Here is a 25,712-nt window from a genome sequence, read left to right on the forward strand (position 1 = left end):
AATGGGGGGTCCCCCCCCGATTTCGTTTTAAATCGGCACACAGGTGCCCCACCACCAGCCGAGAAACTTCCCCCAAAACGGTCCCCGTTGCATTGACGTTTAAGGCCCGTAAAGCCCCCTAGACTCGTAAAATATCCGTAAAATCGCCTTTGTACGGACAAAAAAGTGGTGCTATGGTAAAAATGGGTATCAATCGAAAGCTCTCGTTTACCCAGACACAGTCCTGCAGGAAAATTTCACTTTTTCCCCATAGGAAAGTTTTTACGGGAAAATAAAAACTTTCCTATGGGGAAAAAGTGAAATTTTCCTGCAGGACTGTGTCTGGGGAAACGAGAGCTTTCGATTGATACCCATTTTTACCCTAGCGCCCCGTTTTTGGCCGTACAAGGGCGAATTTACGGATTTTTTACGAGTTAACGGGGCTTTAAGGGCCTTAAACGTCAATGCAACGGGGACCGTTTTGGGGAAAGTTTCTCGGCTGGTGGTGGGGCACCTGTGTGCCGATTTTGAACGAAATCGGGGGGGACCCCCCATTGACCCAAAATTTTGATTTTCCCGTAAAAACTTTCCTATGGGAAAAAAGTGGAATTTTCCTGCAGGACTGTGTCTGGGTAAACGAGAGCTTTCGATTGATACCCATTTTTACCATAGCACCACTTTTTGTCTGTACAAAGGCGATTTTACGGATATTTTACGAGTCTAGGGGGCTTTACGGGCCTTAAACGTCAATGCAACGGGGACCGTTTTAGGGAAAGTTTCTCGGCTGGTGGTGGGGCACCTGTGTGCCGATTTAAAACGAAATCGGGGGGACCCCCCATTGACCCGAAATTTTTATTTTCCCTTAAAAACTTTCCTATGGGGAAAAAGTGTAATTTTCCTGCAGGACTGTGTCTGGGTAAACGAGAGCTTTCGATTGATACCCATTTTTACCCTAGCGCCCCGTTTTTGGCCGTACAAGGGCGAATTTACGGATTTTTTACGAGTTTACGGGGCTTTAAGGGCCTTAAACGTCAATGCAACGGGGACCGTTTTGGGGAAAGTTTCTCGGCTGGTGGTGGGGCACCTGTGTGCCGATTTTGAACGAAATCGGGGGGACCCCCCATTGACCCGAAATTTTGATTTTCCCGTAAAAACTTTCCTATGGGGAAAAAGTGGAATTTTCCTGCAGGACTGTGTGTCTGGGTAAACGAGAGCTTTCGATTGATACCCATTTTTACCCTAGCGCCCCGTTTTTGGCCGTACAAGGGCGAATTTACGGATTTTTTTACGAGTTTACGGGGCTTTAAGGGCCTTAAACGTCAATGCAACGGGGACCTTTTTGGGGAAAGTTTCTCGGCTGGTGGTGGGGCACCTGTGTGCCGATTTTGAACGAAATCGGAGGGGACCCCCCATTGACCCAAAATTTTGATTTTCCCGTAAAAACTTTCCTATGGGAAAAAAGTGGAATTTTCCTGCAGGACTGTGTCTGGGTAAACGAGAGCTTTCGATTGATACCCATTTTTACCATAGCACCACTTTTTTTGTCCGTACAAAGGCGATTTTACGGATATTTTACGAGTCTAGGGGGCTTTAAGGGCCTTAAACGTCAATGCAACGGGGACCGTTTTGGGGAAAGTTTCTCGGCTGGTGGTGGGGCACCTGTGTGCCGATTTTGAACGAAATCGGGGGGGACCCCCCATTGACCCGAAATTTTGATTTTCCCGTAAAAACTTTCCTATGGGGAAAAAGTGGAATTTTCCTGCAGGACTGTGTCTGGGTAAACGAGAGCTTTCGATTGATACCCATTTTTACCCTAGCGCCCCGTTTTTGGCCGTACAAGGGCGAATTTACGGATTTTTTACGAGTTTACGGGGCTTTAAGGGCCTTAAACGTCAATGCAACGGGGACCGTTTTGGGGAAAATTTCTCGGCTGGTGGTGGGGCACCTGTGTGCCGATTTTGAACGAAATCGGGGGGGACCCCCCATTGACCCGAAATTTTGATTTTCCCGTAAAAACTTTCCTATGGGGAAAAAGTGGAATTTTCCTGCAGGACTGTGTCTGGGTAAACGAGAGCTTTCGATTAATACCCATTTTTACCCTAGCGCCCCGTTTTTGGCCGTACAAGGGCGAATTTACGGATTTTTTACGAGTTTACGGGGCTTTAAGGGCCTTAAACGTCAATGCAACGGGGACCGTTTTGGGGAAAGTTTCTCGGCTGGTGGTGGGGCACCTGTGTGCCGATTTTGAACGAAATCGGGGGGACCCCCCATTGACCCGAAATTTTGATTTTCCCGTAAAAACTTTCCTATGGGGAAAAAGTGGAATTTTCCTGCAGGACTGTGTGTCTGGGTAAACGAGAGCTTTCGATTGATACCCATTTTTACCCTAGCGCCCCGTTTTTGGCCGTACAAGGGCGAATTTACGGATTTTTTTACGAGTTTACGGGGCTTTAAGGGCCTTAAACGTCAATGCAACGGGGACCTTTTTGGGGAAAGTTTCTCGGCTGGTGGTGGGGCACCTGTGTGCCGATTTTGAACGAAATCGGAGGGGACCCCCCATTGACCCAAAATTTTGATTTTCCCGTAAAAACTTTCCTATGGGAAAAAAGTGGAATTTTCCTGCAGGACTGTGTCTGGGTAAACGAGAGCTTTCGATTGATACCCATTTTTACCATAGCACCACTTTTTTTGTCCGTACAAAGGCGATTTTACGGATATTTTACGAGTCTAGGGGGCTTTAAGGGCCTTAAACGTCAATGCAACGGGGACCGTTTTGGGGAAAGTTTCTCGGCTGGTGGTGGGGCACCTGTGTGCCGATTTTGAACGAAATCGGGGGGGACCCCCCATTGACCCGAAATTTTGATTTTCCCGTAAAAACTTTCCTATGGGGAAAAAGTGGAATTTTCCTGCAGGACTGTGTCTGGGTAAACGAGAGCTTTCGATTGATACCCATTTTTACCCTAGCGCCCCGTTTTTGGCCGTACAAGGGCGAATTTACGGATTTTTTACGAGTTTACGGGGCTTTAAGGGCCTTAAACGTCAATGCAACGGGGACCGTTTTGGGGAAAATTTCTCGGCTGGTGGTGGGGCACCTGTGTGCCGATTTTGAACGAAATCGGGGGGGACCCCCCATTGACCCGAAATTTTGATTTTCCCGTAAAAACTTTCCTATGGGGAAAAAGTGGAATTTTCCTGCAGGACTGTGTCTGGGTAAACGAGAGCTTTCGATTAATACCCATTGTTACCCTAGCGCCCCGTTTTTGGCCGTACAAGGGCGAATTTACGGATTTTTTACGAGTTTACGGGGCTTTAAGGGCCTTAAACGTCAATGCAACGGGGACCGTTTTGGGGAAAGTTTCTCGGCTGGTGGTGGGGCACCTGTGTGCCGATTTTGAACGAAATCGGGGGGGACCCCCCATTGACCCAAAATTTTGATTTTCCCGTAAAAACTTTCCTATGGGAAAAAAGTGGAATTTTCCTGCAGGACTGTGTCTGGGTAAACGAGAGCTTTCGATTGATACCCATTTTTACCATAGCACCACTTTTTTGTCCGTACAAAGGCGATTTTACGGATATTTTACGAGTCTAGGGGGCTTTAAGGGCCTTAAACGTCAATGCAACGGGGACCGTTTTGGGGAAAGTTTCTCGGCTGGTGGTGGGGCACCTGTGTGCCGATTTTGAACGAAATCGGGGGGGACCCCCCATTGACCCGAAATTTTGATTTTCCCGTAAAAACTTTCCTATGGGGAAAAAGTGGAATTTTCCTGCAGGACTGTGTCTGGGTAAACGAGAGCTTTCGATTGATACCCATTTTTACCCTAGCGCCCCGTTTTTGGCCGTACAAGGGCGAATTTACGGATTTTTTACGAGTTTACGGGGCTTTAAGGGCCTTAAACGTCAATGCAACGGGGACCGTTTTGGGGAAAATTTCTCGGCTGGTGGTGGGGCACCTGTGTGCCGATTTTGAACGAAATCGGGGGGGACCCCCCATTGACCCGAAATTTTGATTTTCCCGTAAAAACTTTCCTATGGGGAAAAAGTGGAATTTTCCTGCAGGACTGTGTCTGGGTAAACGAGAGCTTTCGATTAATACCCATTTTTACCCTAGCGCCCCGTTTTTGGCCGTACAAGGGCGAATTTACGGATTTTTTACGAGTTTACGGGGCTTTAAGGGCCTTAAACGTCAATGCAACGGGGACCGTTTTGGGGAAAGTTTCTCGGCTGGTGGTGGGGCACCTGTGTGCCGATTTTGAACGAAATCGGGGGGACCCCCCATTGACCCGAAATTTTGATTTTCCCGTAAAAACTTTCCTATGGGGAAAAAGTGGAATTTTCCTGCAGGACTGTGTGTCTGGGTAAACGAGAGCTTTCGATTGATACCCATTTTTACCCTAGCGCCCCGTTTTTGGCCGTACAAGGGCGAATTTACGGATTTTTTTACGAGTTTACGGGGCTTTAAGGGCCTTAAACGTCAATGCAACGGGGACCTTTTTGGGGAAAGTTTCTCGGCTGGTGGTGGGGCACCTGTGTGCCGATTTTGAACGAAATCGGAGGGGACCCCCCATTGACCCAAAATTTTGATTTTCCCGTAAAAACTTTCCTATGGGAAAAAAGTGGAATTTTCCTGCAGGACTGTGTCTGGGTAAACGAGAGCTTTCGATTGATACCCATTTTTACCATAGCACCACTTTTTTTGTCCGTACAAAGGCGATTTTACGGATATTTTACGAGTCTAGGGGGCTTTAAGGGCCTTAAACGTCAATGCAACGGGGACCGTTTTGGGGAAAGTTTCTCGGCTGGTGGTGGGGCACCTGTGTGCCGATTTTGAACGAAATCGGGGGGGACCCCCCATTGACCCGAAATTTTGATTTTCCCGTAAAAACTTTCCTATGGGGAAAAAGTGGAATTTTCCTGCAGGACTGTGTCTGGGTAAACGAGAGCTTTCGATTGATACCCATTTTTACCCTAGCGCCCCGTTTTTGGCCGTACAAGGGCGAATTTACGGATTTTTTACGAGTTTACGGGGCTTTAAGGGCCTTAAACGTCAATGCAACGGGGACCGTTTTGGGGAAAATTTCTCGGCTGGTGGTGGGGCACCTGTGTGCCGATTTTGAACGAAATCGGGGGGGACCCCCCATTGACCCGAAATTTTGATTTTCCCGTAAAAACTTTCCTATGGGGAAAAAGTGGAATTTTCCTGCAGGACTGTGTCTGGGTAAACGAGAGCTTTCGATTAATACCCATTTTTACCCTAGCGCCCCGTTTTTGGCCGTACAAGGGCGAATTTACGGATTTTTTACGAGTTTACGGGGCTTTAAGGGCCTTAAACGTCAATGCAACGGGGACCGTTTTGGGGAAAGTTTCTCGGCTGGTGGTGGGGCACCTGTGTGCCGATTTTGAACGAAATCGGGGGGGACCCCCCATTGACCCAAAATTTTGATTTTCCCGTAAAAACTTTCCTATGGGAAAAAAGTGGAATTTTCCTGCAGGACTGTGTCTGGGTAAACGAGAGCTTTCGATTGATACCCATTTTTACCCTAGCGCCCCGTTTTTGGCCGTACAAGGGCGAATTTACGGATTTTTTACGAGTTTACGGGGCTTTAAGGGCCTTAAACGTCAATGCAACGGGGACCGTTTTGGGGAAAATTTCTCGGCTGGTGGTGGGGCACCTGTGTGCCGATTTTGAACGAAATCGGGGGGGACCCCCCATTGACCCGAAATTTTGATTTTCCCGTAAAAACTTTCCTATGGGGAAAAAGTGGAATTTTCCTGCAGGACTGTGTCTGGGTAAACGAGAGCTTTCGATTAATACCCATTGTTACCCTAGCGCCCCGTTTTTGGCCGTACAAGGGCGAATTTACGGATTTTTTACGAGTTTACGGGGCTTTAAGGGCCTTAAACGTCAATGCAACGGGGACCGTTTTGGGGAAAGTTTCTCGGCTGGTGGTGGGGCACCTGTGTGCCGATTTTGAACGAAATCGGGGGGGACCCCCCATTGACCCAAAATTTTGATTTTCCCGTAAAAACTTTCCTATGGGAAAAAAGTGGAATTTTCCTGCAGGACTGTGTCTGGGTAAACGAGAGCTTTCGATTGATACCCATTTTTACCATAGCACCACTTTTTTTGTCCGTACAAAGGCGATTTTACGGATATTTTACGAGTCTAGGGGGCTTTAAGGGCCTTAAACGTCAATGCAACGGGGACCGTTTTGGGGAAAGTTTCTCGGCTGGTGGTGGGGCACCTGTGTGCCGATTTTGAACGAAATCGGGGGGGACCCCCCATTGACCCGAAATTTTGATTTTCCCGTAAAAACTTTCCTATGGGGAAAAAGTGGAATTTTCCTGCAGGACTGTGTCTGGGTAAACGAGAGCTTTCGATTGATACCCATTTTTACCCTAGCGCCCCGTTTTTGGCCGTACAAGGGCGAATTTACGGATTTTTTACGAGTTTACGGGGCTTTAAGGGCCTTAAACGTCAATGCAACGGGGACCGTTTTGGGGAAAATTTCTCGGCTGGTGGTGGGGCACCTGTGTGCCGATTTTGAACGAAATCGGGGGGGACCCCCCATTGACCCGAAATTTTGATTTTCCCGTAAAAACTTTCCTATGGGGAAAAAGTGGAATTTTCCTGCAGGACTGTGTCTGGGTAAACGAGAGCTTTCGATTAATACCCATTTTTACCCTAGCGCCCCGTTTTTGGCCGTACAAGGGCGAATTTACGGATTTTTTACGAGTTTACGGGGCTTTAAGGGCCTTAAACGTCAATGCAACGGGGACCGTTTTGGGGAAAGTTTCTCGGCTGGTGGTGGGGCACCTGTGTGCCGATTTTGAACGAAATCGGGGGGACCCCCCATTGACCCGAAATTTTGATTTTCCCGTAAAAACTTTCCTATGGGGAAAAAGTGGAATTTTCCTGCAGGACTGTGTGTCTGGGTAAACGAGAGCTTTCGATTGATACCCATTTTTACCCTAGCGCCCCGTTTTTGGCCGTACAAGGGCGAATTTACGGATTTTTTTACGAGTTTACGGGGCTTTAAGGGCCTTAAACGTCAATGCAACGGGGACCTTTTTGGGGAAAGTTTCTCGGCTGGTGGTGGGGCACCTGTGTGCCGATTTTGAACGAAATCGGAGGGGACCCCCCATTGACCCAAAATTTTGATTTTCCCGTAAAAACTTTCCTATGGGAAAAAAGTGGAATTTTCCTGCAGGACTGTGTCTGGGTAAACGAGAGCTTTCGATTGATACCCATTTTTACCATAGCACCACTTTTTTTGTCCGTACAAAGGCGATTTTACGGATATTTTACGAGTCTAGGGGGCTTTAAGGGCCTTAAACGTCAATGCAACGGGGACCGTTTTGGGGAAAGTTTCTCGGCTGGTGGTGGGGCACCTGTGTGCCGATTTTGAACGAAATCGGGGGGGACCCCCCATTGACCCGAAATTTTGATTTTCCCGTAAAAACTTTCCTATGGGGAAAAAGTGGAATTTTCCTGCAGGACTGTGTCTGGGTAAACGAGAGCTTTCGATTGATACCCATTTTTACCCTAGCGCCCCGTTTTTGGCCGTACAAGGGCGAATTTACGGATTTTTTACGAGTTTACGGGGCTTTAAGGGCCTTAAACGTCAATGCAACGGGGACCGTTTTGGGGAAAGTTTCTCGGCTGGTGGTGGGGCACCTGTGTGCCGATTTTGAACGAAATCGGGGGGGACCCCCCATTGACCCAAAATTTTGATTTTCCCGTAAAAACTTTCCTATGGGAAAAAAGTGGAATTTTCCTGCGGGACTGTGTCTGGGTAAACGAGAGCTTTCGATTGATACCCATTTTTACCCTAGCGCCCCGTTTTTGGCCGTACAAGGGCGAATTTACGGATTTTTTACGAGTTTACGGGGCTTTAAGGGCCTTAAACGTCAATGCAACGGGGACCGTTTTGGGGAAAATTTCTCGGCTGGTGGTGGGGCACCTGTGTGCCGATTTTGAACGAAATCGGGGGGGACCCCCCATTGACCCGAAATTTTGATTTTCCCGTAAAAACTTTCCTATGGGGAAAAAGTGGAATTTTCCTGCAGGACTGTGTCTGGGTAAACGAGAGCTTTCGATTAATACCCATTGTTACCCTAGCGCCCCGTTTTTGGCCGTACAAGGGCGAATTTACGGATTTTTTACGAGTTTACGGGGCTTTAAGGGCCTTAAACGTCAATGCAACGGGGACCGTTTTGGGGAAAGTTTCTCGGCTGGTGGTGGGGCACCTGTGTGCCGATTTTGAACGAAATCGGGGGGGACCCCCCATTGACCCAAAATTTTGATTTTCCCGTAAAAACTTTCCTATGGGAAAAAAGTGGAATTTTCCTGCGGGACTGTGTCTGGGTAAACGAGAGCTTTCGATTGATACCCATTTTTACCCTAGCGCCCCGTTTTTGGCCGTACAAGGGCGAATTTACGGATTTTTTACGAGTTTACGGGGCTTTAAGGGCCTTAAACGTCAATGCAACGGGGACCGTTTTGGGGAAAATTTCTCGGCTGGTGGTGGGGCACCTGTGTGCCGATTTTGAACGAAATCGGGGGGGACCCCCCATTGACCCGAAATTTTGATTTTCCCGTAAAAACTTTCCTATGGGGAAAAAGTGGAATTTTCCTGCAGGACTGTGTCTGGGTAAACGAGAGCTTTCGATTAATACCCATTGTTACCCTAGCGCCCCGTTTTTGGCCGTACAAGGGCGAATTTACGGATTTTTTACGAGTTTACGGGGCTTTAAGGGCCTTAAACGTCAATGCAACGGGGACCGTTTTGGGGAAAGTTTCTCGGCTGGTGGTGGGGCACCTGTGTGCCGATTTTGAACGAAATCGGGGGGGACCCCCCATTGACCCAAAATTTTGATTTTCCCGTAAAAACTTTCCTATGGGAAAAAAGTGGAATTTTCCTGCAGGACTGTGTCTGGGTAAACGAGAGCTTTCGATTGATACCCATTTTTACCATAGCACCACTTTTTTTGTCCGTACAAAGGCGATTTTACGGATATTTTACGAGTCTAGGGGGCTTTAAGGGCCTTAAACGTCAATGCAACGGGGACCGTTTTGGGGAAAGTTTCTCGGCTGGTGGTGGGGCACCTGTGTGCCGATTTTGAACGAAATCGGGGGGGACCCCCCATTGACCCAAAATTTTGATTTTCCCGTAAAAACTTTCCTATGGGAAAAAAGTGGAATTTTCCTGCAGGACTGTGTCTGGGTAAACGAGAGCTTTCGATTGATACCCATTTTTACCATAGCACCACTTTTTTTGTCCGTACAAAGGCGATTTTACGGATATTTTACGAGTCTAGGGGGCTTTAAGGGCCTTAAACGTCAATGCAACGGGGACCGTTTTGGGGAAAGTTTCTCGGCTGGTGGTGGGGCACCTGTGTGCCGATTTTGAACGAAATCGGGGGGGACCCCCCATTGACCCGAAATTTTGATTTTCCCGTAAAAACTTTCCTATGGGGAAAAAGTGGAATTTTCCTGCAGGACTGTGTCTGGGTAAACGAGAGCTTTCGATTGATACCCATTTTTACCCTAGCGCCCCGTTTTTGGCCGTACAAGGGCGAATTTACGGATTTTTTACGAGTTTACGGGGCTTTAAGGGCCTTAAACGTCAATGCAACGGGGACCGTTTTGGGGAAAATTTCTCGGCTGGTGGTGGGGCACCTGTGTGCCGATTTTGAACGAAATCGGGGGGGACCCCCCATTGACCCGAAATTTTGATTTTCCCGTAAAAACTTTCCTATGGGGAAAAAGTGGAATTTTCCTGCAGGACTGTGTCTGGGTAAACGAGAGCTTTCGATTAATACCCATTTTTACCCTAGCGCCCCGTTTTTGGCCGTACAAGGGCGAATTTACGGATTTTTTACGAGTTTACGGGGCTTTAAGGGCCTTAAACGTCAATGCAACGGGGACCGTTTTGGGGAAAGTTTCTCGGCTGGTGGTGGGGCACCTGTGTGCCGATTTTGAACGAAATCGGGGGGACCCCCCATTGACCCGAAATTTTGATTTTCCCGTAAAAACTTTCCTATGGGGAAAAAGTGGAATTTTCCTGCAGGACTGTGTGTCTGGGTAAACGAGAGCTTTCGATTGATACCCATTTTTACCCTAGCGCCCCGTTTTTGGCCGTACAAGGGCGAATTTACGGATTTTTTTACGAGTTTACGGGGCTTTAAGGGCCTTAAACGTCAATGCAACGGGGACCTTTTTGGGGAAAGTTTCTCGGCTGGTGGTGGGGCACCTGTGTGCCGATTTTGAACGAAATCGGAGGGGACCCCCCATTGACCCAAAATTTTGATTTTCCCGTAAAAACTTTCCTATGGGAAAAAAGTGGAATTTTCCTGCAGGACTGTGTCTGGGTAAACGAGAGCTTTCGATTGATACCCATTTTTACCATAGCACCACTTTTTTTGTCCGTACAAAGGCGATTTTACGGATATTTTACGAGTCTAGGGGGCTTTAAGGGCCTTAAACGTCAATGCAACGGGGACCGTTTTGGGGAAAGTTTCTCGGCTGGTGGTGGGGCACCTGTGTGCCGATTTTGAACGAAATCGGGGGGGACCCCCCATTGACCCGAAATTTTGATTTTCCCGTAAAAACTTTCCTATGGGGAAAAAGTGGAATTTTCCTGCAGGACTGTGTCTGGGTAAACGAGAGCTTTCGATTGATACCCATTTTTACCCTAGCGCCCCGTTTTTGGCCGTACAAGGGCGAATTTACGGATTTTTTACGAGTTTACGGGGCTTTAAGGGCCTTAAACGTCAATGCAACGGGGACCGTTTTGGGGAAAATTTCTCGGCTGGTGGTGGGGCACCTGTGTGCCGATTTTGAACGAAATCGGGGGGGACCCCCCATTGACCCGAAATTTTGATTTTCCCGTAAAAACTTTCCTATGGGGAAAAAGTGGAATTTTCCTGCAGGACTGTGTCTGGGTAAACGAGAGCTTTCGATTAATACCCATTTTTACCCTAGCGCCCCGTTTTTGGCCGTACAAGGGCGAATTTACGGATTTTTTACGAGTTTACGGGGCTTTAAGGGCCTTAAACGTCAATGCAACGGGGACCGTTTTGGGGAAAGTTTCTCGGCTGGTGGTGGGGCACCTGTGTGCCGATTTTGAACGAAATCGGGGGGGACCCCCCATTGACCCAAAATTTTGATTTTCCCGTAAAAACTTTCCTATGGGAAAAAAGTGGAATTTTCCTGCAGGACTGTGTCTGGGTAAACGAGAGCTTTCGATTGATACCCATTTTTACCTCTTTGTGACGTCATTTCTAGGGGAAAACGGGTCATAAAGGTTTCCCTCTACCGGGGCCTTTTTTCCCCCTACCGAATCTGTGCTGTGCTGAATCTGTGCTGAATCTGTGCCAACTTCCGTTACATTAAACCAAGAACCAAGGCCCTAAAACATAAGGTTGGACGAAGTTTTCTACCAAAAATGTACTAGAATAGCGTACAAGTCAAAGCTATTTCCGTTGTTTCTTTACAAATATGTCGCAAACAAGCTTTTTCTGTAATAAATCATTATTTCGAAGTTAAGCAACCAGTTGTTATAAATTCGATAAGCAAACACTTATTTTCTATATAAAAGCCTAGCTTATATAGTCCAACTCTAGTTGAATAATCAAGTAGCTACTAAATTTTCCAGATGTGACACATATTGCGCACTTCAGACAAGTGCGTTGCTAAGGCGTTGCTAAGGACTCTTTCGCATGTTTTGCTGCGAAGTTTTTGTTATGAAGTGAGGGAAGTGAGATGGACAGGCTATTTGATATATTTTATTCTGGTTTTCTAGGACCGTCGCAATTATTTAACTTGACATACTTTTCTTGCTTTTTTATCCGAGGCTTTTTCAATAATTGGTAGATTCTATCGTGGAAATAAAAGGGCCAGCAGGCCACATGAGTAAATGCAAGTTGACTGATAGTGAAATAAAAGGTAGAAGTGTCTGTTCCATTAGAAATTTAATGTGATGTGATGGAACATGAAGCAACAAGATCAGGCGCAAGAACCACCAAATAAGAACCCAGAAGTCAGAACCAGCAAGCGCTATGCCATCAAGAGCAGCCATGGTAACGTTTGATTAGCTTTCAGAAAACCTTGGAACTAGACGCCAGACGGTGAGCAATCAAGAGATCTTACAAGACCAGTAGTTACTTGAAAACGAGAGCCGCCAGGAAAATCAGTAGATACTTCAATGGCAACACATTTCAACATCTATCTAGCAATGATTTGCACCAGCGAGGTGCTATCACTGTGTTTGGTGTCTGTATCCCTAACTGCTTAAAAAAATATTTGTCAATAAATAAACAAACAAATAATGCGTCTTTTTCTACTGAAAGTAAGTCCTCCTAGTGGCAAGGGATGAATAATAGAAGGTACCTAATTAATTGCCATCTATTCATTCAATTCATAAATCATGGCAATTCAGGGCATCGATCGGCAGCGCCCTTACTGCATGGCACTGCAGATCGTCCATGGGTTTCTTGATGACTCCGACTCTGACTCAGACTTTCAAACATCAACTCTGACTTTGAATTCAAATGTCGGCTCTGACCGACTCCGACTCCACAGCGGCACAGCCCTAGCAGGTCTGCGGAGGCAATGGATTTTTGGTGACTCCGACTCCGACTCTGGCTTTCAAAATCGACTGACTCTGACTCTGGTCGGAACTGTCGACTCGGACCGACTACAACTCCGACTACGGAACCCTGAAAGGTCTGCGGAGGGGATCGAATTTCGGTGACTGACTCAGACTCCAGCTTATAAAATCGACTCTGACTCCGACTCGACGACTCAGGTCAGAACTGTCAACTCCGACCGACTTCATGACTCCGACTCCGGAGCCCTACTGGCAGCTATCACGCCAGGGAGCTGCAAATCATATGTTCCGTGGCGGTTTATGGCATTAAAGTCGATAATGCGGCTGAATCGCACTATGAAACACCCTTATTGGCTGCAAGAACCACGAAAGTTAGCGCATCACCACTGGAAAACGTGACAAGATATCGATTAATTGGCCCTGGATTTGGATAAATAACATGTTGATGATCATATTAGCACACATTTACATTATCATCTATCTCAAGGTTGCCCTCCAGGCGGCTCTAAACTATGGCAATTTCCCTATCTTCAACATGTAAATGCCCTCGGGCGTCCTCGTGGTGACGTAGGCATGGGAGTGCCAGTTTGGTAGGAACTAGACTTCGACGCCCCCTGCATTAAACTTACTGCGTTTCCTTCAACTTACTGCGCCGTTTTCGTCAGTCTCCAGGCAAGGCTATATCTCGTTCAAATGCCTACTAACATGCATGCTGCATGCTACACATCATATGCTTTTGTTGAATGATATCAGCTAAATATATTTTGACGTCATAGTTAATGTGCTCTTGTTCGAGTTCTTACACATTGGCTTGTGATAAAGGTTACGTGAATAACCTGGCTAGTTGAATTTGAGTCAGCATAAGTGTAAGGATAGTTATTTATGCAAATAAAAATGGCTTAAAGCCACCTTTATGAACAGCAATTTCGCTTTGAAGGTATTTACTATTGACGTCACTTTTAATACATGTTTTAAAAGAGCCAAATACTACTTATAATACGCATATTTACGTCTGGACAACGAGTTGCGTTGGAGAGGCCGGAAATAGTGGCGATTTCAGGACCGCAAGAATGGACCGCCATTGGAATGATTCTTTTTTAAATCGTGCACTGTTTTCGGCCGGAATTTAATAGTTACTACAAAATATTTTGTAATTACGTTTCCACCAAGAATGAATGCCATCAGGGCTAAATTTTTAATACTATTGCATTTTGTCAAGAAGCATATAGTGCTGTTATATTGCAGTTTTAGCGCGTTTGTTACAAAATATGAAGCGAATAAGCGTCAGTGTAATTCATCAACAGTGCCAGCTACTAAGCTATACTAATTGCTCTTGTCCATCCACTAAAATTTATTAAATATTTTGCTTTGTGTATTCCAAAGGAAGAGGGAACTATTTCATTTGTGCCTTCATGTCAGAATTGAAGGTGGATCATTAAATTTTCAACGCAGTTTACAAACAAGCATTTGGTCTTTCTCGTTTATAAGCAGTGGCAAAGAAAAGGTTGATCAATCCTGAAGTTCAGTCATCGTACCTCAACTTGGCAGCAAGATCCCCCAAGGACAGAGGATATATTGTATACATGTCCTGTAAATCAAACCAAACAAGCATTTGGTCTTTCTCGTATATACCTAAGCAGTGGCTAAGAAAAGGTTGATCAATCCTGAAGTTCAGTCATCATACCTCAACTTGGCAGCAAGATCCCCCAAGGACAGAGGATATATTGTAAACCTGTCCTGTTAATCAAAACATTTTTGTGCCTTCAAAGGCTTAAAGGGACCCTCCCACCTTCAAAAAAGTTAATGAATTGGCATGAAAGTGATGTCGCTCGGTTCAGAAAGAGCAAAAACGAATATCTACCAAATTTCATCGAAAAATATTCACCGGTTTTCAAGATATTAGACTTTTACTTTTGTTTACTTTTTGGGATCTCCGCTGTTCCTAGCGACTTTATTTGAAAGTGCGGCATTTGTTGCGCGCAAAGCAGCATATACCACCGCGTGCTACAAAACGTTTTAGTCAAACATTTAACGAACGTTCGAAAGCCTGATGACGTCATCAGATTCCCGTAATGGTTAAGAGATAGGGACCACGCTGGTCCCACCCTGCAAGTAAAGGGAAGAAATTTCTTGAACACCATAAAGCTGCGAGGGTTGCGACCAGGATAAATGGTGGTTTCTGAGCCTGGCCGCAAACTTGGCTATCTCAACTCAAAACTAATGTTAAGGTGGGAGGGTCCCTTTAAGTTATCTGTGGTGTGTTCGGAGTAAGGCTATATGGCCGTTTTTGTTGTATGTTTATGTGGAGATTGAATATAACTGTGACCCTGTGCTTGTTTGCATACTTACGGTCAAACAGGGAACAGCACATTCACATAACATACTCACCTAGCAGTTAGCACCTAACTCATAGCTGTACCCTGCAGGATCTGTACTTGTTCATGTCTCGAGCATTAACAAAGCACTAAAGTAGCTTAGTAATCATTTCCCACATTTTCTGAGCATCTAACATGACATACAGCAGTGCAGAGCAGCTTCAGAGAAGAAACACTTTAAATGCACAGTCTCACACCAGCCACCCAATGAGCCAGTTCCTCAGTTGACTGTTTCCCTGGACACAGCGTGGCAATGTGAGCTTACTTTTGGCAAGTTGGAGGTTAGCAGGTACGATTGAGTTAGGGTGAGTACCTACCTATAACTGGGTGCCACTGCCATGCAGGTCTTGGGTAGGCTGCAAATATGTGTGATGATTGAGGTTAGGTCAGCTGTCAGGTTAGTCAGGTTCAGGTATGCTCATTGCTCAGGTCACATTTTTATGGACATTTGGCAAATTAAAAAACTAACAATCTGATCTTAGGTAAACATACACAACTACTGACTATAGGAAGTAGGAACTGAGCACCTACCTACTTGTGCCTACATCTCATACCATGTCAAAGTGGAGTTCCTTGGTGGAAGATTACCCTCAGTACTGTTTATCCCAGCCCTGTGAAGAAAACTAATACTTCTAAGCTTTGAGTCACTGCTGGCCATCCACAGGAAGAAACGCTGAGACTGAGAGCTTTGTCATTGTATATTGGACCAATAATGACTATCACGAATGACTATGAACACATAATATGATCACATTGTTGCATGGATTGTCACATTGACAATTTTACTACAATCCTTTTTTCAAGAAATACAGTTATGATGATTAACATCAAAATCAACATAAAGTGGATTTAGTGATCCAAGCTTTCTCCTCCAGTAGCAATGGAATGATCGCCTGTTTCATTTGCCAGACACTGAGTACCTGATGCACATTACAATCTGCATAGCATTTAAGCATAGTAAAACTGCCCAAGTCCATTCATTCTAGATTTTAACTTGACAGTTAGCACTAATTTATCTTGCTGTTGTAAGTTATCATTCAATATTCATACCAATACATCAATATGCGCTCATCAGTCAACATTTTCTGGCACGATCCTGCTCAGCGTGCTCTTCAGTATTGCTCCAAGGTCTGCAATATTATAGCTTGTTTTTGGACAATACCTAAGCTCTTTTAATTTTACTTTTTCTTGCTGATATATGAGCCCGATCAACTTGCGTTTATCAACCAAAATTTCATAATTTGTTCAACTTGATATTGATATTGCTCAGTAGTCAGGACCTCTGTCAGCCTCCTGGATACTTCAGATTGTTTTCAGTCAACATGCTTCTTAAATATGATATAAGTCAATCTTAAGGGATTCAAAACATCCAACAAAACGACGTACAAGAGCAAGAAAACCACCAGATAAACTAAAAAATGGCCTTGGAACAGAGCCAAGTGGTGCTCCATTTGTTTGTTTACATTGATTGTAGTGCTGATGTATTTTTAGGACTCTGAACGTCGGCTTATAAAAAAATGAAACGTTTTTACAAAAGTTGTAAGGCAAGTAATATTTATCTGAAAGAACTAAAATATTCAAAAGCCAAACACTATGAAATACATGAATCGGAACGAAAAAGTAACCCAAAAATCCAGCCTAATCACCGGCTCCTAAAACTGCAACACAATCGGCACTTTTCCCCGCAACTCGTTGTCCAGACGTAAATATGCTTATAATACATGTTTTAAAAGATTGCTTAGCTTTGCTGCCTTCATTATCTGTTTATTTTATGAGCAGCCTGCTGAACTGCTAGCATATCTCGGCATCTCATTGGTAATTAGCATAGACAACGTGGATTACACCAATGAAAAGCCGAGAAACTGCAGCATGCTGCTGGACAAATTTGCAGCAGAACAGCATTCGTCATTAAAATATTTTTAACGCTGAACTGCGCTGAACTTTCGGAGATATATCGGTAAATGTCAAGATAAAGTCCTGAGCAGATTTCATTGATAAATTTTTCATATTTTTACATTATTTAACATTATCTGCCCAGTGGGGCTTGCTTTCGTCGATGTTTTAGGAGGCAAATGTCGCTTTTTGTGGTGTTTGAGCTTCCAAAATCAGTACCTATGCAATTTTTTCTGCTGCTATTTGGTCGCATTGGATCCGACGAATCCGAGATCAGAGGGCTGTTCACGGGCCCTGTGTGACTGCGTCCCTACTCCCTACGTCAGCCTTCCGTCACCACACACAGCGATCGCTGTGGCCGGTCGGGACTGGCCCACTGGCCACAGTGGACCGTCCACCGCACGCAGCCGTGACGTCAGATCCGCCTACCCATGGCTCTCTCTATCGCCTGGATAAAAATAGGCCCCGCCCATCCCAATCAGCTGCTGCATGACGAGTTGATGACGACAACCACTACTTACCAGCAACCAATCTAGGGATAGCGTACGTGACAGTAATGGTGCAGCGGTTGCAAAATATTACATTGTTATTCAAACGGTTTTTGCTTTTAGGGCCTTGTTAGATGAGGATGAGGTTAGATTAGATGAGGTGTTGATGAAGGCAGGTATTTTTTTAAAAAATTTTTTTGACAATTTTTTGCCCTTTTTGTTGCCCTGAACCCGGGACCACCTGAAGTCTAAACCTTATTTTATATAACATGTCAATGCTGATGCTGTCTTGAAATGTGAAATTTAGACAATGGTAATAGGAATAATGAATAGCAATTTCACCAACAACATTTTAATCTCTAGGAAGTGCAATTAAAATTAAAATCACTGTCTGCCACACTGCTCCATCCTGGTCATGCAACCAACGTTCATGGGTGGTGTTTCACGGCAGAGCACGCACTGCAGTGCTCAGCACTGCAGCATGCTGAGGCCCCCTGAGCACTGGAGCATCCCAGTGCTCAGCACTGCAGTGTGCTGCGTGTGTCAGAGCATTGGGTTTCCATGGCAGTGTCAACAAACTTCACTGTGACGCTAAGCTATGACAGCATCCCAGAACGCTAGCACGCTGCGGTACCAGCACCAGCAGCATGCTAGCAGTATTTGAACTCAAACCTCTGTTCTTGGTACGGTTTTTCAGAACCTCTCACTCTGTTCCAAACGCGATTGATCATAAACTAAGAGATCACATGCAACGTCATTTGAGTGATGCTATGGTATGCCGTAGCTACCAGTGCACACAGTGTCTGGATGGTGAAACAGGGCCATTATTAATCACATTTGCTTTGCTTTGTTTCAGCAGAAACCTGTCTGCACATGGGAGGAGCGCAACAAAAGCCCATCAAGTTCATGCATGGCAGTGGATCTCAACAGGAGAAAACCAGAAAGAACATGGATGCTTGTAGATTGCAGTTGTACACTGCTGTTATCACCTGATGTGCGTGGCTGGCATTGCTCCTGGCAAGAACCACCTGCAAGTGATGAGATGGTGCCTCAGTCATTGAGTGTGCTGCAGTGTGAGAGGCGCCCTGATCTCTACTTTGTGATGGGTTTCCATTGGAGGTTCAACTGAGAAGTGAGAACTGACTGTGACCATGCTTGAGCATGCCAGTGGAGCTTTACATGCTTAGGGCAGCTTTTGAACAGATGCTGACCATGGCATGTCCCATCCAGTTATCATGTGCACAGAATGGTGGGGGGAGGGCAACTCTGGGCTCTTGAGTCAGCCCTACTGCACAGGGGGTACAGATGGCCGCTTACGTTTGGTGTGTCCTGCACTGCATTATCAAGCCCAGTCTGCGCCACAGGCAATGGGTCGGGCTGCACTATATTAATGGCAGACTATCTTGCAAAGGAGGCTGGCATCCTCTCCCATAATGACACACCAATTGGCAATCATCGCTGCGATGATCACGAGGGTGTCCGCTCATCTAACATGGTGAGGTGGAGAGCCAGTTCAAGCTGGCCTGAGGGATGGTTTTACTTCATCTGAGGCCCCCTTTCCCCGCCTGCCAGGTCCGGTCAAACGACCGCTTCACAGTGAACGACTTGCAGTGGATGCCGTCCCACAGCGCAACGAGCTCGCCGACCAGAGGCGGCGGCCAAGAGGCGGCCGCGCTCCCCCAGTCGACGGTCCCGGTGGACGTCGGCAACGCCCACCGCGCGACCATCAGATCGACTCGCGACAGCGCCGTCGCCGACTGACCGCATGACTGGTATCTGTTCTTGATGTGGGACCGACTGCCACCGCCGGTCGCGGAAGGGCATCGCTCATCGGCCATCGACGTCCGCCAGCTTCGCGTGGGTCACTGTTCGGGCTGCCACCAATACACCGAATCGGATGGAACCCTGTCGGCGAATGCCGGCGGTGCCCCGACATCGACTGCGCGGCGGCCAGTGCATCGCGTGCCGGGAGGAGGCTGGCACCCCCGATCGGTCATTGGTCACAAACCGTGTCCCAGCTCATGACTGCATCCAGCGCAGCTCTGTGAGATGTTCTGCAGCTGCTGCAGTCTGCCGCGTGTGTTGAAAGAAGAATGAACATGAGAAAACCTCAAAACTTTATGCCTATTCGTAATTGACCAGTATTGGAATAAGTTTGGATTTTGAGCATTTGTGTCCCTGTGCTTGTGCCTGTGTGGAAAGGCATGCTTTACGGTGTACCATCTCAATGTCAAATCCCGGCTGCGCTGTGCGGCTTTGTGCGGCTGCTGACAGGCCACCTGGGTGCCAACGTATGTGCGAATCCGCGAATACGTTGTGTTTCGTCAGTCAGTATCGTTATGAAAATATTGACTGCAATAGGCTATATAGCGTATAACGGTTCAGCCCAGCAGTAATAACTGACCATTGATTGGGCGAATTTTGTGTGGTGGTTCGCTAATACATAACCTAAAGAGTGTTTTGCCGGAATCGTTTAGTAGCAGAACTGACCGGAATATAAGTAGAATGCAACGGTTTGAATCGTTAATTTGTTGAAACGATTGTTCTCTGAGACCACTGTGTAACTTTTGACCTGAGAATCACCAATCATAACGACAATGGGGAAGCAGTAGGCACTGTAGAGTGTAGGCAACACTATATAGTTGGCACACTTACGGAAGCACACGACTTACGCAGTGGACATCTGCATCATGCATGTTAAGGTTTACTGGGAAGAGTGAGAAATTAGTCAGAATATAACTGACTAAGGAAAATAGGCGATATTTCCTATTGAGCTGGGGCGGAGAGGGGGAGGGGACGTGTGGTCAGCTATGCCAATAATTTATTCTCTTTATGCAGCTGTGTAAAAGGGCGTCCGTTTTTGGGTGAGACCTTCCCCATCGGCCATTTCCAAGTTAAATCGTGGTGGAGAGTCTGGAGACCTCAGCCTCGGTAGTCGGTACCCTGCGCGCTGCGCCACCTTGCGAAACATAAAGCAGCAGTCCTGACATCTACAGGCGTGACTTTTCATGAAAGCGCGGATGTGTTCGCGCTTATGCGAAGAAAATTCTTCCGAGTATGGTTGATAATGAGATTAATTGTTGTCATTTATTTATTAATTCATTGGCAAAAGCACCCTAATAAATCGGTAAAATAGCTTGAACTGTATCGTATTTCCTTGGGAAAAAATGACGAACTCATCCTAAGACATCCAGATTATTGGATGCGTTCGTCAGTTGTAAGTAGTTCAAGTTTTTGGGAAAATTTGCTTGTGGAAAATCATAATATTTCAAAGATATGCCTATTTTCGAATAATTTATGCATTTATCTGCATTGAAAAATGATTGTAAAGCAAAAGTGCAAAAGATTATTGTCATTTTATTTTCTCAAATCACAATTTACGAACGCACAAAACTCCAGCTTTTAATTTAGTGCGTGTGCGAATTGCGGTCAAGAAAAAAATATTTAAACTGTCTATATTCCTCTTCAAACAATGAAGGATGAATGAGGAAAACGCTATTTTGAACAATTGTATATTTTTTTTTCTTAATCAAGCAAAAGTACAAAATTTTCAACTTTTATTACATTTGCTTTCACAAAACCCATCACTTTTTGGCATGACGTCATGTCAGCCAAATTTACTAGCGCCATCTCTGGAGAGCATCTTTCGAAACCTCCAGACGATAGAGAGAGCCCTACCCATCCCCTACCCCCATGCCTGCTGGATGCACCGCACACACTGCATGCAGCAGTGTGCGGTGCCCGGGAACACCCCTCAGGGTCCGTGGAATCATCCCAGATCCATTTTTTTCAGATCCACACACATGTCTGTCAATGTGAATGATATCATGATTATGTCTAGCTGATACTCAATGATCAGTGGTAACTTGAGGTATTTGAAGCAGAAATGATTAAAACAATGTGTTATGTTTCAATGTTAAGATTTAGTGGTTATGCTACTTTGACTTGATGGAATTTTGGATATGATTGATTAAATGGCTTCTATTGAACCATTATAAAATGCTTTTGATGAATTGCTTCATGGTCTATGAATTGTAGGGCACAATGTAAAATACAGTTTAACTGTTTACTGTTTAGTTGTTTACCCACTCATTGTCGAACATTGCCTTGTTTTGCATATTGCATATTTTTATATAGCACAATCTATTTTTCAGACCTGAAATGTCGAAGGCTAAGAAACGAGTTGAAGGGGAAGAGCCTGATATTTCCAAGGCTTTAACCCCTCCTAAAAAGCCCAAGCCTATCAGCAAGAATCCCACAGGACAGGCTAAGCAGTCTTCTGCACGAAGAAAGCTGTTGGCCAACGTACAAGAGAAAGCAGTACCAAAGCCTGTCACCAATGAGGACATCTCATCCAACTGGAAATCATTCTTACAGGTTAAGAATGGAATAAATAGCATAATGCAACATTTTAATGATAATTTCAATAGCCATTAAATATTGCAGATATTAGGCATTCAAGGAGGCATGGATCACTTAGTGCCTAGAGGTCTGAGCTGGATTTATAATCAACATGCTAAATGCTCATGATACTCATGGTTTTGGGAAGTGATTTTAAAGCTATTGTAATCCTAGTTTTTAGTTTTATTTTTGCTTCTAATTGAAGGGTAGGTGTCTTTATGAAAGGCCTGCAGTGTACAAATGAGTTTGTACATGACTGTGTCTGCACATTACAAATGAACATTTTAGCCTATTTCTCTTGTGTTTATCCTGTTCTATTCTAGGTCTATTTAGTTGGCCGGCATATTTGAGCAAGTACAGGGCGTTGCAGATAAATCCGACACTTGGAAAAAACGTGTTTATTCGAGTGCTATGCTCACGATGAAAAGTTGGGCAGTATGTTACATCTCTATGATCAATTGCCTCCCCCAAAACACAAACACAGGATCGCCAACGGACGCCTCCACGTCTTCCAGCAAGACTCCGCCCCGGCGCACAAGGCCAGGACCACGCAGGCGTGGCTGCTCAACAACGTCCGTCACCACTGGTCGCCGGACTTGTGGCCGCCCTCCTCTCCTGACTGCAACCCCCTCGATTATTTCTTCTGGGGCGTGATCGAGGCCAAGACCAACAAGCACGCACACAATACCGTCGACTCTCTCAAGGCCGCCATCGTGGCAGAAATCGCCGCCGTAGACAAGGACACGGTCGCCAAGGCGTGCGAATCATTTCGCCCTCGGCTTGAGATCGTCGTCGCCGCCGACGGCGGTTACATCGAGTAGAAGTGCAGCATATGACTCGAACTGGTGCTGAATAAAATCCCAGGCCTGTGTGTGCAATATTCATGCTTTCATTGCCGATTTCGTATTTTGCCTCTCAAGTGTCGGATTTATCTGCAACACCCTGTAGGTGTGTAATTTACTTGTGACTTGTTTGATAGCATAATTGGTTACAGTGACTTTGGCAGCTTAAAACTGTGATTTGAACAATTTAAGTCATTGCTTTATTTTATGCTGAGATATGGTTCTGAATAGTGGCTTTCTTTCAGATACCTTATCTCATTCTTTATGGGCTCTTTGGTCTGATCTTGTCCTTTTTGCAAGAGTTGCCCACTATTGTTGTGTTGGTGAGTTGCCCATAAGGATACTACTTGCTAGCCAACTATACTAAAGTTGTCCTGGTAAATCTGCTTTTATCTTAAGTAGGTACCTACTTTTTGTTGCTCTTTCATCTTCCCAGAAAGTTACATGTACCGTTGATAATATTGAGTGCTGATGTTAGGTATGTTTCCTTTGAATGGTAATTCAGGAGAACTCCTGCAATGACATGCTTCTTCTGAGAAAAGCTGACAAGGATTGTGCAGCCATCACCGCGCCGATCGCCGTGACAAGAGCCACCTTTCCAGGAATCGTTGGTACTTTGATTGTGACAGCTCCAATGTGATGTGGTGTACCGAGTACCGACTTCACCCGATAGTCATGGTCGTGGAGGAGATTTAGCCACGAACCCACTGTCGCACAGGCCAGGCTCGTCCAGTCCTCGTTGGTGCGTCTGGCGGCGTCCTCTGACATTATGTCCTCGGTTGACCGGCAGGCGGCGAAGGCGGCCGGTCCTGCGCCGGAGCCGCCGGCCGTCCGGCGGCGGCCGCGCGGTCTGGCCAAGCGCGGCTGCTCGTGCCCGCCACCAGTGTGGTTTGACGGCGTGGACCCGTCGCTGCTGCGTGACGACCGGCCGCCGTGCGACTTCTGCCAGAAACAGCGGCAGAGGGAGCAGAAACAGCGCGACAAGGAGCAGCAGCGCGAACAGGGGGAGCGAGACGAGGCCAGCCAACTGGCCAGCGCCAAAACGCCGCTGTAAGTGTTAATGGGAGAGGGATGGGATTGCTGGTTTTCGTTTCTAGCATAGTTCTTTATTGATCACAAAAGTTGTCACTTTTTTAGCTTAGAGGGCGTGCTATTCGCTCATAACAGGGCCCATTGTTGCATTGTGACGTCAAATTTCTATTTGATTGGTAATCCTCCTATCAACATCAGAGATAGATTATGATATGTGTAGACTGGCATCTTGGCTTCACTAGAACTCCTCTCACCTCCGCTGGTGCCTCCCGCTAATTGTTCCATCAGTCCGTCGCGGTACCTGGCGATGGACTGCGAGATGGTCGGCGTCGGTCAGAGTGGCCAGGAGAACATGTTAGCCAGGGTCTCCATCGTCAACTCGCTCTGCCAGCCCGTCTACGATAAGTTCGTCAAGCCCATGGAGAAGGTGACCGATTACCGCACGTTCGTCTCCGGCGTCCGCCCCAAGGACCTCGTCAAGGGTGAGTCCGAGTCGCTGAGGTTCATCGGCTGAGGAACGGGCGCCAGGTGGCGACCGCTGCTTAAATGCTAGCTGGCGCATTATAGCTCGGCTTCGTCAATTAATTTTGCTTTTACGCTTATTCTATCTGTCTCTATAGCGTCCGGTATTTAGCTTTTCCAGCGACAAAGTGTTTTAGGTGCAAAGCACATTTAAAGCTCCCAATTCTGCATTTTGGTTTGGAAAGCAAACAAATTGCATGTGCTTCTTCATATGTACCTGATCTCAGGCAGCTTTTGCCAAATTGTCAGGGAACTCAGATTTGGTTTTCAATAGAAAAACACTATTCTAACGAATAACTATTGACAAACCTTCGGTTACGAGTACTGTAAACAATACCTGAGTTGCGTTGCATCTTGTAAGGAACGTCATCGGTCATATTCAACCGGGAAGGTGTATTTGATTGGAACTGACTGTGTGCTGTGACTTGTCCTGTTTTTTTTTTTTCAGGTGAGGAGTTTGAGGTGGTGCAGCGGGAGGTAGCGGCGCTGCTCAAAGGCCGCGTGCTGGTCGGTCACGCCGTCTACAACGACCTCAAAGTACTGATGCTCAGCCACCCCAAGAAGCACACCCGGGACACGGCCAGTTACAAACCGTTCCGGAAGATGTTCAACGGCGGCATACCCAGCCTGAAGAACCTCTCGATGAAGGTGCTGGCGGTCGACATTCAGAAGGGGGAGCACGACTCTGTGCAGGACGCGCGCGCCACCATGCAGATTTACCAGACGCACCGTCGGGAGTGGGAGGCGGCGGTGGCGGAGCGGCAGCGTCGGAGACCTCCCGGGGCCACCCGGTGACCGGCGCCGGGGCCGTACCGACATCGGGGCATTGTCAGGGGCGGGGTACCGGCAGGGACGCCGGCGACGACTGACCAATGACCATGGTGGATTTGTTTCGCGCCGCTGATATCTTGCGTCGTGGTGGTAAGCTGCCTTGGAATCTGTGAGTTTTGTTGTGAGCGTTTGATGAGTGACGTGAAGCTGTGTGACGAGATGGTTCGCAGCCGGCGGAGGGTATTTTGCGGTGAAGGCTGTGCATGAAACGCCGGCTAATGATGAGCCTCAATGACGTCACGATAAAGTCCGAGCTGGGTCTCAGTGACTTCCAGTGTTGATCGCTTATGCTGGTTAGCTACGTGGGATGATGCAGTTGTGACGACACGGATGCGATTGTGTAATGTGTTCACTATTCCCGTGTGCCGTTTGCTACAAGTCGGTGTTCGGCTTATGCCTTTTGAATCCCGATACGCTAATTATGTCATATCGGTCACATTTGTTGGGTGACTTACCAGCTCTCCTTGAAATACAAGGATGTCTCCTTGGATTGAGTTTTCCCCTGGGAATTAATCACTGCCCAAAGAGTACAGAATAACAAGTGACGTTGCAGTTCTATCGCAATGACCATCCGATAGACGTTAATCGATTTTTCTCTTTTGTTATGCATACCGTAGGCTCTCCGGGACCATGCTCTTTCGGCCCAAAAGGGCTTCTGCAGAGCTTTGTCACGGAATATACATATGTGATGGTGGGATACTGCGAAGATATGGGACTTGAGCGGATCATCGTCAGCGC

General features: G+C 46.4%; 1 protein-coding gene across 5 annotated transcripts; it reads left to right on the forward strand.

Annotated features, from left to right (window-relative positions):
- The first annotated feature begins 13,431 nt into the window (after window positions 1–13,431).
- LOC122368443 (RNA exonuclease 4-like) lies at window positions 13,432–25,462 on the forward strand. Of its 5 annotated transcripts, none has more exons than XM_043342376.1 (6): window positions 13,432–13,456; window positions 21,501–21,723; window positions 22,835–22,912; window positions 23,380–23,639; window positions 23,910–24,103; window positions 24,592–25,462. In XM_043342376.1, the coding sequence occupies exons 2-6, from the start codon at window positions 21,508–21,510 to the stop codon at window positions 24,936–24,938; spliced, it is 1,095 nt and encodes a 364-aa protein (XP_043198311.1). In that variant the 5' UTR covers window positions 13,432–13,456; window positions 21,501–21,507; the 3' UTR covers window positions 24,939–25,462. The 5 variants fall into 5 exon arrangements, with proteins under 5 accessions (XP_043198311.1, XP_043198309.1, XP_043198310.1 ...); XM_043342374.1 differs by lacking the exon at window positions 13,432–13,456 and adding an exon at window positions 16,871–16,922; XM_043342375.1 differs by lacking the exon at window positions 13,432–13,456 and adding an exon at window positions 21,048–21,105.
- Window positions 25,463–25,712: the final 250 nt, after the last annotated feature.

The sequence above is a fragment of the Amphibalanus amphitrite genome, unplaced genomic scaffold (genome assembly GCF_019059575.1).
Source record: "Amphibalanus amphitrite isolate SeventyFive unplaced genomic scaffold, NRLGWU_Aamphi_draft 000947F_arrow, whole genome shotgun sequence".
Classification (NCBI taxonomy): domain Eukaryota; kingdom Metazoa; phylum Arthropoda; class Thecostraca; order Balanomorpha; family Balanidae; genus Amphibalanus; species Amphibalanus amphitrite.

What these genes read in the sequence shown, in the direction of transcription:
- LOC122368443 (XM_043342373.1), top strand. Translation starts at nt 21,198, where the DNA reads ATGATCAGTGGTAACTTGAG. An exon ending in ATGATCAGTGGTAACTTGAG is followed by an intron (nt 21,218 to 21,500) that starts GTATTTGAAGCA and finishes TCTATTTTTCAG; the next exon opens with ACCTGAAATGTCGAAGGCTA. An exon ending in GCCAGCGCCAAAACGCCGCT is followed by an intron (nt 23,640 to 23,909) that starts GTAAGTGTTAAT and finishes TTGTTCCATCAG; the next exon opens with TCCGTCGCGGTACCTGGCGA.